Source organism: Falco rusticolus, chromosome 4, assembly GCF_015220075.1.
Source record: "Falco rusticolus isolate bFalRus1 chromosome 4, bFalRus1.pri, whole genome shotgun sequence".
Classification (NCBI taxonomy): Eukaryota; Metazoa; Chordata; class Aves; order Falconiformes; family Falconidae; genus Falco; species Falco rusticolus.
In genome coordinates, this window is record NC_051190.1 from 110,699,593 (window position 1) to 110,712,381 (window position 12,789).

Below are 12,789 nucleotides of genomic sequence, written 5' to 3' on the forward strand. Positions count from 1 at the left end.
TACTAGGATTGGCTGTTACTTTTGCTTTTGAATATTGGTGAATCTCTTAAACTCTGTTTTCCTATTGCTTACTTGTTTTGTTTCATCACTTCATTTTCCTTACTCTGTTTTCGTTTTTTGTTGGTAGCAGCATCTTGTTTTGAGTCAAATGCAGTAAATAGATGTTACTGAATAGCAGACACTTGTAAAACTGGAATGCTAACAGTGAATTTGATTTTCTATCACACTGTATGTATGGTGCTTTTATAGTGAAATATTGCTGCTGTAGCTGCTTGGTCTTAGTGGTTTGGTCCTGAAATCCCATCTCTTCCCTGTAATATACCACTTTTGTGGTAGAATATTGTGTAACTGCTCTGCTTATTTCAAGTTTCCAGGGAAAGGTGTGTGTGCATGTGTGAAAGAGAACTCATTTGTCTGAAGCGTGACATAGGGCCTCTGACAACAAAAAAGCGTCTGTGAGTCCCTGTGTGTGCTGGTTGTTGCTGTGGAACCGTAGTTATGAAAGTATGTGTGTAACGTGATGCATCTGGGTGCCTAATGCAAAGGATGGTTTGTTTTCTGCAGAGGCGATGCTATTCTTTAAACCTTACCATTTTGAAAGACAAGTCTACGAGTGAGTGCACCTGACAAGTGAGACTGCTGAGGATGGCTTTTGTTTGTGGGCAAGAAGCATTGACCTGCAGCTGTAGTGAGAATTAAGCTTAAACACACTCAATCCATGCTTGTAAAATCATGAGCAATATGCTCAACAGAAACTTCTATTAAGCCAGTGTTTGTGAAAATAGAGGTATTGAAGCTGCCTCTGGTTGAAATTTTAATCAGAATTGAGCATCCCAGTCCCCCAAAAGCTTTGGAGACCTCAGATGTGTTTGGAAACAGCACCTGCTTTTCTGGCTCTGTACATACAATTCACAAGGCAGACAAATCTCTGAACAATTTATGACTTTAAAAGCACTGTGCTTGTAAGAAATGTTGTGTGTTTCTACTATACTGAGCAAAGAAATCCTTGCTTTCTGGATGTCTTGTTTTCCTGTAACATTATTTTTCAGATCCTTTTTAAAGGTATGAGATTACCTTTAAAAAGTATAATTTAAAGCATTTGGTATTGTCTGTTTCAATAGTTCATGTCTATCAAGTGTTATCATGTAATATTTAAATAATAAGATTTGCATGAGCATGACTAAATCCACTGGTGTGTTACACAGCCAGTACAAGCAACCTTACTTAAGCAGAAGCAATTTCTGCAAGAACCTCACTTACTGCCATTTAACACAATCAAATCTATTGGCTAGCTCAGGCTTTTGATACTATTCTTAGCAGGTCCCATTTCTTATCCATTTTGTTCTCACCTGCTCTCCTTGGAGAAAAGGAATAATTCAGTAAGGTTTAATGTCACCTTGTCAATCCACAATTTTTTAGGTTTTGATCCTTGTACAAAAATGCAAGGTGTACCTGACCAAGGTGAGAGGTGCAACTTGGTGTTCTGTTTGTATTCCTGGTACATCAGTGCTCATTCATTATAGTCGGGGAGATGGTAAATTGCCTCATATACCTAACAGGTCAAGCTAAGTGGAGATATCAAGTAGGTTGTTTCCCAGTGTATATTGAAGGGCGGTAGAGTTGATATTTCTTTGTGATTATACGCTGCATTGTGGTAAGTATCTCCACTTCATCTATGTTTCAGTATTACTCTTTTCATGGTCAGTCTAATTACAATACCAAGAAAGCAACAGTATACTTTTGCATCTGGGGAACCTACATGGGTTGTCAGTCCATGGTTTTGGGTGGGTGGCCCACAGAAGTTGCAGAGATTGTGTGACTTGTATTGGGGAATGATCACTAAGCATGGCTAAAAGCTCTGCTTGCTTGCTTGTTTTTTCTATACAGTCTGAAAATTTACAAATATGTTTTTTCAGAAATTATTTGTGCTTTTTAAGGTTCTACTGGTCTTTCTGATCTTTTTAGTTTTAAATAGGCACGTCTAATATTTGTGAGTACTTCAACACTTTCTCTGTTTCCCTTTTTACCAAGTGCCATAACTTTCTAGCTTATCCTGTAACTGTTGTTTGCATCTGCTGAAATGGTCTAGAAGTCTTCCTTCAAAGTAGCAAAATTGAGAAAGAAAAAACCTGAAATGAATTCTAAATTACAGTTTCTTTCGTCATTGTCAGTGTTCATGTGCATGGCTGTGTATTGCTGTTCCTTCCTTAATTCCCTGACATTTTTGGTATTTTTCACATGGCTCTTGTTTCACACTGAAGTTGTCTTGCAGTTTATAGAACAAACTGTTTTGGTGGGGAAAACGAAGATTTAAATATGCTGTGCAGTATGCACTCTGGATATTTACTTGAAGATAACTTCTGTGGGTCACTTTCCTTTATGTCTCTTTATTTTTTAATTATAGTTTGTGATGGTAGCATGTTTCCATGATCGTTTTGTTAGATACGCTCTTCTGTGCTGCAGGGGGGAAAGATGGACCTTTAGGTCTAAGAGACAGTACTCTGCAAGACTTACTGGCCTGGAGCACTGCATTACAGCAGTGCTTTGGGTGAGGAATGGGTATCTTCTCCTGGTGCCCGCTCCCCAAAAGGCGCTGGTCTTGGAGATTATAAAGATATTTACCTTGCTAGAAAGACCTTCTCTTCAGTGGTATAACCGTATAGTTTAGCATATATTATAAAATCTAAAATGTTAGTCTGAGCAGCGAGGATGTTGAGAACTTTCTTGTGTCCTGTCCCTTTGCTCCCTCCTTCCCACAGAGGATTTCTTGTCACACCTGATGAAGTAGCTTTGTTTATATCATTAATTTCTTATCTCACTCAGACTCTTGTATTTGTAAATTGGAGCTTCACAGTCCATCCCTACTAATATCCACCTACTCAGGGCTGACAGGACTTGGGATGAGTGATGTCATTGTCTGAGATTTATTTAATTTGCCCCTTTTTGTCTGCTTTTTAGTTTAAATGATAGTACTTTAGGTGTTCTATTAAGAAAAAAGCAACATCTAAAATTATGTAAAACTGTTACAAAAAAAAAGTAATCAAAAACCTACGTGTGCAACGTACACCTCCAGCAGATAATTTTTTTTCCCCCCAAAGTCAGGATAGAAAGAGTACAGTATAACGCTGTTATTGATATTTTTTATGGGTAGTATCATGAAAGTTGAAATAATTTTGCCATATGCTGTGCAAATTAAGGAGTGACATGCTGTGATTTTGATATTCTTTCCTTTGTTTTCCAGCTCCATGGAGGCTTCTTGTTCCTCCTTCAAACACTTGCGCCTTGCTCAGGGACCCCTCAGAGTTGTAGGATAACGAAATATCTGCCTTACAGGTGCTTTCCTCTGGTCTGACACAGCAGTACTTTTAACCTGATTAAGTGGAAAGAAATCTGGAAGAGCACAGCGGGAAGAGACCTGGAGAGTTTTGCAGGGATTGAGTTGCCCAAAAAATAGTGGGATCTGACTTTTGACTGTCTCTGATTTCCTAGGCACAAACTCTGTTGCTGGTACACACTAGCACCACGTAGTAAGTGACCTGGGGTTGTGACATGGAGCCGCAGTAGTGCAGGGATGCTGTGTTTGCTAATATTACATGTCAGTGTGTTGCTGGTGTGAAGCGTCAGTCCCGTGACGCAGAAGATGGGGCACTGTGCTAGAAAGGAGTGTAACTTAAGCAGGGCTGCAGGGCTTGGAGGAGCCTGCTCCTTGTTCTGCTGTGCTTGGTGCCCCTTTTCTGTGAGAGGCAGCCCATTACAGAACTGAAGAGGTGCTACTCCTGTTCCACTCAGTTCACGTTCACCTTGAAGGCCCACGGCATAGGTGGAGGCTACTGCCGCTTCCCACCTTTCTGCTCATCTCTGCCCCTCTCCTTCAGCCACGGAAAGGGATCTCTTCCACAGAGCCACAACTCAAACTGTGTTTTGTGAGGAAGGAAAACTGGCGTTGATTTCCTTTAAATTTAAATTGGCCTGTCATCAAAAGAAGGTATATTGTGGTAGTATTTTTAAGTCTAATATGTTAACTAACTTTTAAAATAGATTCAGTAGGGAAAAGCTTTATGGCAGGAGAGCCACTTTAAATAAGCACGTTCTAAAAAAGAAAATTAAAGCATTTCTGCCAATTTTATGAACTGTAACAAATGCTTTAGTTGCAGCTGATGCCAGCCCTTACCCTCCACAAAGCAGATTTCTATTTTTGGCACTTTAAAATATTCAGTACAACTGACTGCATTTTACACTGGAAGAAAGTCTGGCACTGTCATCTGTTTTGTTCAGGGAGCTGAAACTGCAAGCATTGGCCTGAGCGCCATTCACACTCATTACTTCATTCTTTCCTCTGAAATAATTTGCCTTGAGGAGCTGTATGGTACAGAACCTTGCAGAAAATGAGAAGGCTTTTATTTTATTAAACAAAGAAAATGACTGCAGTTACCTAATGACAGACTTATCTCTGAAGACCAAAGTGTATGGTTTTTTTCCCTCAGCCACAGAGCCGGTATAAGACAAGTAGCAACTACAGGGTGATGTCCTAGTGCTGATCTGAAACTGGACCTGAGAAAAGCAAGAATATGTTCCTCCTTCAGCCTTGAGTGAAATTTCTCCCTGGGCAGCAAATGCAGTGTTGATCATTTTGTGTAGATATTGGCCCATAATGATGCAAAATCTTTTGTAGTGTATGATATATGTTAAGATATGACCTATCTGGACATCAGGCTTATGCTGTAGTTGTTAATGCCATTCAGCTGAGAGTTTTTGGGGGTGTGGGGGGGTGGGGGAGTGTGTGTCTTGGGAGATGTGGTGGTGGGTTTTTTTAATTTACCACTGTGGTTTGGGATCTCTCTTTCAGTTCCCTGTTGTGGAATAAGAATCAGAAAAATGGAGCATAATCTCAATGCTTCCAGTAGCTTTCAGGAAATCCTGTTTGCTCCTCTGCTATTTCAAACATATGAGAACAGATGATAACTGACAAGCCTGATTCATTTGCCTTCATTTTAGAGAGTAAGCAGTTTTCTTCGCTTCTGCAGCTGCTCCCAGTAATAGCCAACTGATGCTTTTTCCTCATTAAATGAGGTGTCAAATCTCTTGCAAAACAAAATACTGCTCGAGATCCCATAGGGTCTGGGTCAAGAGCAAATGGATGCAAAACCAGTCACAGCAGCAGTATTCTGAAAAATGTGGGAGTTCAGGGGTTCAGGTGGGAAAGGTTGGGCTCTTCTGGAAGAGGAGCAGATGCTGTTAGTGCAGCATTACACCTTGCATGTATCCAGCAGGTCCCCAACCTGTTCATTCTCTGAGCTATTCCTTGCCTTTCTTTGGGTAACATAGTTGATTAAATAGTGTTGTGCTTTTAAAAGGGTTCCTTTTTAATTTTACTAAGCTACCTTTATGTAGTTTGCAATTGAAGTGTGAGGTTCCCAGGGCAGAAATCTGAGCAGGAGACTCGCCTTCACCACCTGAGCTTTGGCAGGCCATTGGTCTTGCTGATGGGAAGAAGTGCACCTACTTCAGCTTTTCTTCCCATTTTCACACTTCTTAATTGTGAAGGCACATTCCTGGCTGCCTTACTGACCTGAAGAACAGTGAGAAATGTGACTCTCCCACAGGAACATGGGAGACATCTTGGGTCTGGACTGCGGGAGAGGCCCAGACAAAATTTGAGTTGCAATGCAGGCCAGGATGTGCTTTTTTTATTTAAAGTTTGACAAAAGCTATTGATACCAGGTATATTCCAAGTGGGTGTAATTGGCTGAGCTATTTCTCAGCTGCTTCATTTCTCTTCACCTCAAATGCCCAACGTAGCATAGGCCTGTCTCACTTCAGGAGCCATTTTCTTTCAAAGCTTATCCTTACAGATGGCTGGATCTGGATTCTTGTGTTTTTCTTGATTGTGCTCAAATTTCTGCTTGTCTCCTGCAAGCAGATGACTCTATCAATGATATATTGTGTTGAAGCTTAACAAATCTGTGAGAGCTTGATCCAAAGTTCAAGAAACTTGTTTCATTAGGTGTAACGCTAGGACATTGAACAGGATCTACTGTTCACTAGTCTTGACTGCTATCAGATTAATTCTCAGTGGAAAAGTTGTGTGTTTAGGGACTGCAGTTGAACAGATTTTGGTGAAGACAAGGGAAATACCTTGCTTGGTAATCAGGTAAAACAGCTTTTAAGCTCTTCTGGCTAATTTCAAAGAAGCACAAATGTAAATGCAACATTTTTCTTAATCTCACAGATGCTCCTATTGGTTCTTAATTAGCATTATCTCTCACTAGTTCCATTAGGTTTCTCTTTTTTAAAAATGTTTACCTTTATCCAAGTCTCCTGTTTGAAATCGGCTAATGTCAAGATTATTTTTTATATTGGCTCATTTAGTAGATCGTAATTTTCTTAGGCGATTAGATTTTATCCACCCCTGGACGTTTAAGCAGCAGTAAGTTCAGCTGTTAGTTTATGTAAATTGTAGCATTACACTGTGTGTCATTATATTTAAAAAGGCTGCTCTCTGCTATTATAACAGTCCCAATTCTTGTGATTACATAAGAGTAATAAATAATCTTTAATGGGAAAAAGAAATCCAAGACCACTAGTGAAAGCATTTAGTGGCCTAATATTCACATTGATGGTAAAAGAGGTGGTGGAACATCATTTATCGTTGGCTTTCAAGGCTGCAGACTGGAAGGTTCTTTTAAAAAAAAAAAGGGGGGGGGAGGGGGGGAAGTCCTTAATTGTGGAGGCTTAGAGCTGCCTTCATGCTTGAATAGCTGTCAAACTGCAGCTAGCAAGCTCTGGCTAGCTGTCCTTCCACGCGCACAGGCTGACTCTGCTTTGTTCTCTGCCAGCTTCACCCTGTGAGAGGCCAGTGCTGTGGCTCTCTGGTGCTGGGCTGATGTGCTGGAGACAGCCCAGGAGGCCTTCTGCTCTCCCTTCAGCCCGCGAGCTCACGATATCCATGAGTAACTTCTCTGTTCCCTGATCTGGCATCATAGTAATTTACCCCAAATCAGGAAAGGGTTCATGATTATTGAGAATTTTAAGTGAGTCTCGAAGTAGTGAAAGTAAAAAAAAATAATGAATATGGAGCGTAACTTCCATTTTCAATATGGAAGTTGATTTCATGATCATTGGTTAGAAATAATGATATCTAAGTAGCTGTCAAAATACCTCTTAGACTGGAGGGAGTAAAGAAGCTATTTGTTACAAAACCGACAAGGATAAACCCCAAACTTGTCGGAGCATAAAATGAAATGTGTGCCATGATAACAATTTTGAAAACTGCAGTTTTCACTTACCTTCAGGTAGTAGAACATCATTGGGTGGTCTGTAGGATGTTTGAGTGACAGGAGCTGCTCAGCCCCACACTCCTGCTGCATGCAGCCTGTTGTGTGGTGAGTGCTGGCAGAGTGAACTCAAACCAAGAAAGCAGAGCAGCTTTCCAGTTTGTTCCGTAAAGTGCAGTGCACAGAAAATAATAAGAAAATAGCGGAGTGTCACCAGTAATGTGGTAGAATAAAAGATCGCATTCCTTAAGCTGTTTAAAGAATGTCTTTTCGAAGATGGTTTGCCACTATGCCTTGTTGCTCAAGTAATGAGCATGCTACCTCACATATTTTTTTTTCTAGGCTTCTAGGGCTGAATTTTTAAGGATTCAGGAGATGGATAAATGAACACAGCTAGCTCTTGTTGATTTTTGCTTAATTTTTGTTTTAAAGGTTGGGTGGTTTTTTTTTGTTTTTTTTTAGTCAGTCACTTCTTGGGAATGCTTCCCTACGTGTCTTACAGGCAGGACCACAAGTACTTACTTACCTATCAGGTTTGGCCAAAGTGTTTCATACTGGTCCTTTTTCGTCGTTAAATTCTATGTTAAAGTATTCTCTGCCTTTTTCAGATACATGGGGATGGTACTAGCACATGCCATTTCCTGTCAGTTGTTCATAATTCTAATCTATGATATCCTGTGGTAGCTGGCAATAAATAATTCGTGAGATCTCTGATCAGAAATCTTGAAACTCATGTTACATTGTCATCAGCGTTTGTTCCATAAATACAAACTGTAACAATACTATGAGATTTATTCTCTTCTCTGTTATGTTGCTGCAATGTGTTTCATTTAAGAGCTCCTGATGGCAAAAAAAGAGAGACCTTCTTTTAATTAGAGGTGTATCTGCTGAAGGTTTTTTTTTATTTTTCTTGTACTCTCCCTTTATGTCATCTTCCTCATAGTACTTGAGTTACTTCCCTGGCTTTTTCATTTGTTTTTATTTTATTCTATTATCTTTACTGAAGTAAAGGGAGGCTGCAGTTCACACCAAACACACAACATTGAGTTAATGAATATGGGAAAAAGTTTTACAGAAAAGGTCTTCATTTTCAGTGTCTTACTTCTGTTTCATAACCTATAAAACATATCCTTTTAGCACAGGCTGTTTCTGCCTGTGATGGCAGAAGGGTTTTCATTGTTTGGTTTGGGTTTTTTTTTTTTTTTCATTAAATAGTGACTAGGCTGTGGCTATACACTGTGTCTATGTATGAACAGAAAAATACACATGAAATTCTGGTAAGCACGTACACTCAATGAAAGATGGTGTCAGAAGAATAGTGTTTTGTTTACTTTGTATAGTTTCTGTCAAAATAAAAAAGGATCTTGTCTCTTGGAAGATACACAAGTAAAGATTGATCTAAGGTTAGATTTCAGGATAATTTTGGGTTTTTAACTTATAGCCTTCTTCCTGTTTAATCTCTTTTAATTCTCTTTCAATTCTGTTCTTTGGAAGAAATAAGATCTACGTGTGGGTTTTCTGTTTGAGCAGGACAGCTGGGAAATTGTAGAAGGACTCCGGGGAGCAATGAATTGTACCCAGGAGCCACAGAAGCAGGAGGGCTGCTTGCTGAAAAAGAGGAAATGGCCTTTGAAGGGCTGGCATAAGGTAGGAAAGGAACGTGTATGTGGAAGCCTGATGCCGTGTGACTGGGACTTACTTGGTGGGGTTTTGTGGCAAAAAGGTTGCTTAAGAGCAGATAAAGTATTCTCCAAAGAAATACAGGTGTGGGTGGTTGTGTGGGTTTTTTGTTTGGGTTTTTTTTTTGGGGGTGGGTTTTTTTGGTTTTAATTCTCTACATTTTTGGTTACAGAGATATTTCTTTTTGGACAGAGGGATTTTGAAGTATTCTAAATGCCAAGCTGATGTAAGTGATCTGAACACCCTTAAGGCCATTATAAGGTAACAACACTATTTTATCCAAAGTAACAGTAATTCCATATTGTTGGCAATGGGAAGTAAAGTTTCAGCCATTCTAAACAGTTGGAGAGGGGGAAATGATGGTTTCGGCAGGTAATGTCTATCCTTTTGCTTTATTCTGGAGTGATTGTATTCTTTTTACTTTTTTTTTTGCAGATAGAGAGAGGGAAGCTTCATGGCTGTATTGATGTTGGACTTTCTGTAATGTCTGTAAAGAAATCAACGAAATGTATAGATTTGGATACAGAAGAGCAGATATACCATCTGAAGGTAGGTCTTCAAGTTTGTTATAACCTTGCTGCAAAAACGCCAACATTAGCTATGTATGGTGGACACATTTTTTTAATAGGTATGTGAGTTACACTAATAACTTACTTTTGTCTCAGCAGACTAGTTTATACTAGCTTGAGAGACCTTACTGTACTGTTCCAGAGTCAGTAACCCTGTTCTGAATAGAAACTTCAAAGATGCTTCATGTTTAGCAGCCCTCCTTTCACCCAGCACTTTTTTCAGCAAAGAGTACGCACTTGTTGCACAAATGCTTTTCTTTTCAGTAGAGGTATCTTGATCTTTGTCTTATCTATTAGAAGTATTTTCCAGTCAGATCTGTAGATTTATCTATCCTTGTGAAATAAATTGTTTTAAAATACATCACCAAAATAAAATGTCTATTTGTGGTTAGTTAAACCTTGACTAAACCTTAAAAACGGCAATTTAGAAATTACAGATTATATGTGAGGGGTTTTTTATTTATGCTGAGGGTTTTTTCCATCTAGAAGTTGCTAAGTATTGTATTCTGCATTGGAAGTCATAACTATACTAATTGAAATTTCTATTTTTCTCATGTTATCTTAAGCTCAAACATTATGTATTTTAGTAAAAGCATCATTAGAAAACCTTTCCTGATATTTTGCCAGTAAAGGTCAGCCGGGCTAGCTATCTAATGAGCACAAAATACCTTCATTTCTTTGGTAGTCATTTTGAATGTGAATGTTAAAAAATCTGAAATTTTGTGTAGGTGAAATCTCAGGAGCTGTTTGATGAATGGGTAGCAAAACTTCGTCACCACAGAATGTACCGTCAGAACGAAATCTCCATGTTTCCTCATGATGTCAATAATCTTTTTTTCCCTGTGTCTACTACTGCGGACTCTGTCTCTGGTTTCTGTGATTCTACTCCGGGTAGAAAGGTAATAATTATGATTTATAAATAATGAGCTTTCATCAGGGATTACATTAGTCTGATTTGTCTTTATTAAGTGAAGAGCATAATGGAAGTTTGTGGTGGGGTTTAAGTTATGATCTAAAATGTCAAGAGGAAAATTATATTATTTATTGATTTACTCCTATGCAGTTTTCTCTATGATGCTGTTAAATTTTATAATAGCCTCTCATTGTTTACTCATTGCAGTAAATTATATCATCATGATCAGTTTTAAAACTGCATTATGAGTTAGAATCCTCATAATTTTTGAGACATGTATCATTATTTGTCTAATATGTGCTGGTGAAGATTAGTCTGGGTCACAGAAGAGCACTCAGCTAGATTTTTTTTTTTTCTTTAGCATTTTTTCATTTATCCTTTAGCTAATAAAACCTCTCCCCTTTTATATTAATGAATCTAACTACTTACCTGAGGATTATATAGGAATTATTCACCTGTGGCCACTATTTATATTTTTAACTGAGGTGGAAGCATTGTTCAAACCAATCCAAGGACCATGCTGTAGGTGGGAATGGGGTCTGGAGCGTATTTCCCTTTAGGCAAAGTCTGTGACTGTTAGTTTCAAACATGATTTGGCCAATGCTCAGACCAACACTGTAACTGGCCTCTTTGATGCAATCTTGTGTTCTGTGGCTGAACACAACCTCTGTGCCTTCAGCAGTCTGCACGTTGACTGACTGACTTTTAACCAAAGAAGGTCTTCTGCTCCCATTTAGAACCAGTGGCCTCTTCTGAGAATAGTGTCTTTTTTAGCAATACTGTGTTACTTACTATAACTGAAACAGCTCTATGCTTCTGTCGCCAGAGTGTCACCTAAAATCACCTCTTTGTTGCCCTCTCAGGTTTTCTTTTCCCTGGCCTATATTGCTGTATGATCTGAGTGGGCTTGTTCCCCAGTACCTGCAGTCCATCCCTTTGGGAGAATTATCCTGTAACTGAATATTAATTTTACTAAACACAAACATGTGCCTGAACAGCTTTTTGCTCGTGGTCGAGAGGGAGGGGTTCTGTGTGAGTGAGTGGCTGAAAGAACAGTAGCTCACCCCACGGTACCAGGGCTGTTCTGAAGAGAGCTGTCTGCACGCTTTCGGTGGTGCCAGCACCTCTGTGGCTCTGACAGCCGGTTCTTCTGAGGCTGTCTGCAGAGAAATGGCAAATCTCCTGTGGCTGTTTAGTTCTTCTCTCCCAAAAACCAGAAGGGACAGAAGAGGAGAAGAATATTGAGGGCAAAAGTGGAATGTTGCAAAGCCAATGATACATCTATGCATGTGCTCTTAAAAAAAAAAAAAAGTCAGGGGAAAAAAAATAATCCATGTGACCACCATATCTAAAATCTATGCTCACTGTCAGGAAACTAACCATTTCTTCCTTGGCATGAAAGGCTTTAATTCACTTCTAATTTATTAATCCAGATTTGCACTGCAAAGAAGCCCTACTTATTTTCATGTGAAAAATAGAAGGGGATAGTTCTTAAGCTGCAGTTAATCACCTTAGCTCTGCTGAAGCTAAATGGAATTTTGCCAATTTACACCAGCCAAGCTTGATGTTAGTTGATACCAATCCAGCGGTTGGGTTATTTTGAGAAAAACATATTGGGTGAGCTTTGCATTGCATTTTATTTGCTTTTAGAAACACCAGATTGGTTTTTACACCTGGTTTTTTGTTGTTGTTGGGAGGTAGGTGTATATATTTACATAAGTTTAGTTGGAATGCTTGGATTCTAAAGCTTAGCCATGCTAAGCAAAACTATGCTATCTGGAGCCACACGAACTCTTTCTTGCCTGTTCCCTGGCAATGCCTACTTCTTCCTTCCTGCTTATGCCCCTTGCGTATATGAGTTCTGGAAAAGTTGATTATATGAGGTAAGATTTCTGAAGACACAAATGTAGGATTTGTTCACATAACGCCAATACAATTGCTCATCTTTAAATTCAGTTTCATAGTGCTTTTAAAGGTGCTGGGATTATTATTTGGGTATATATATATAGATGACTAAAGTTCATATAGCTTTATGTAGAAATAAAACAGCTGAACTGCATAGATTAATTTAAAAATAAGTAAGTGTGCCTACTGATGCCTACTACTATTGCATGCTGGCTATATAAATTGACAGTACTGAATGATGCCATGTGGCTAATGCATTCTATTTATTCTGCAACTCAAATTGGAGCTTATGTTGTAAATTTAAAAAGACCAACTAAGAAATTGCAGCTGACAGAGATGTAGATGATGTTTCCTATGAACAGATTTAAAACTAGTACTACCTGAGGTTTTTATATAGGGTGAGCAGGCAGTAACAAAGTTTGTGAAGTGTATGCTTCAGAGAAGAGCC

At 39.0% G+C, this 12,789-nt stretch overlaps 1 protein-coding gene across 1 annotated transcript in view; it reads left to right on the forward strand.

Moving 5' to 3' along the window:
* The window catches only part of OSBPL3 (oxysterol binding protein like 3), a 90,027-nt gene that overhangs the window by 43,736 nt on the left and 33,502 nt on the right, over positions 1 to 12,789 (forward strand). Inside the window, 4 exon segments of the mRNA XM_037383095.1 lie at positions 8,805 to 8,921; positions 9,127 to 9,180; positions 9,390 to 9,503; positions 10,252 to 10,422. Coding sequence (XP_037238992.1) covers positions 8,805 to 8,921; positions 9,127 to 9,180; positions 9,390 to 9,503; positions 10,252 to 10,422 — 456 coding nt within the window.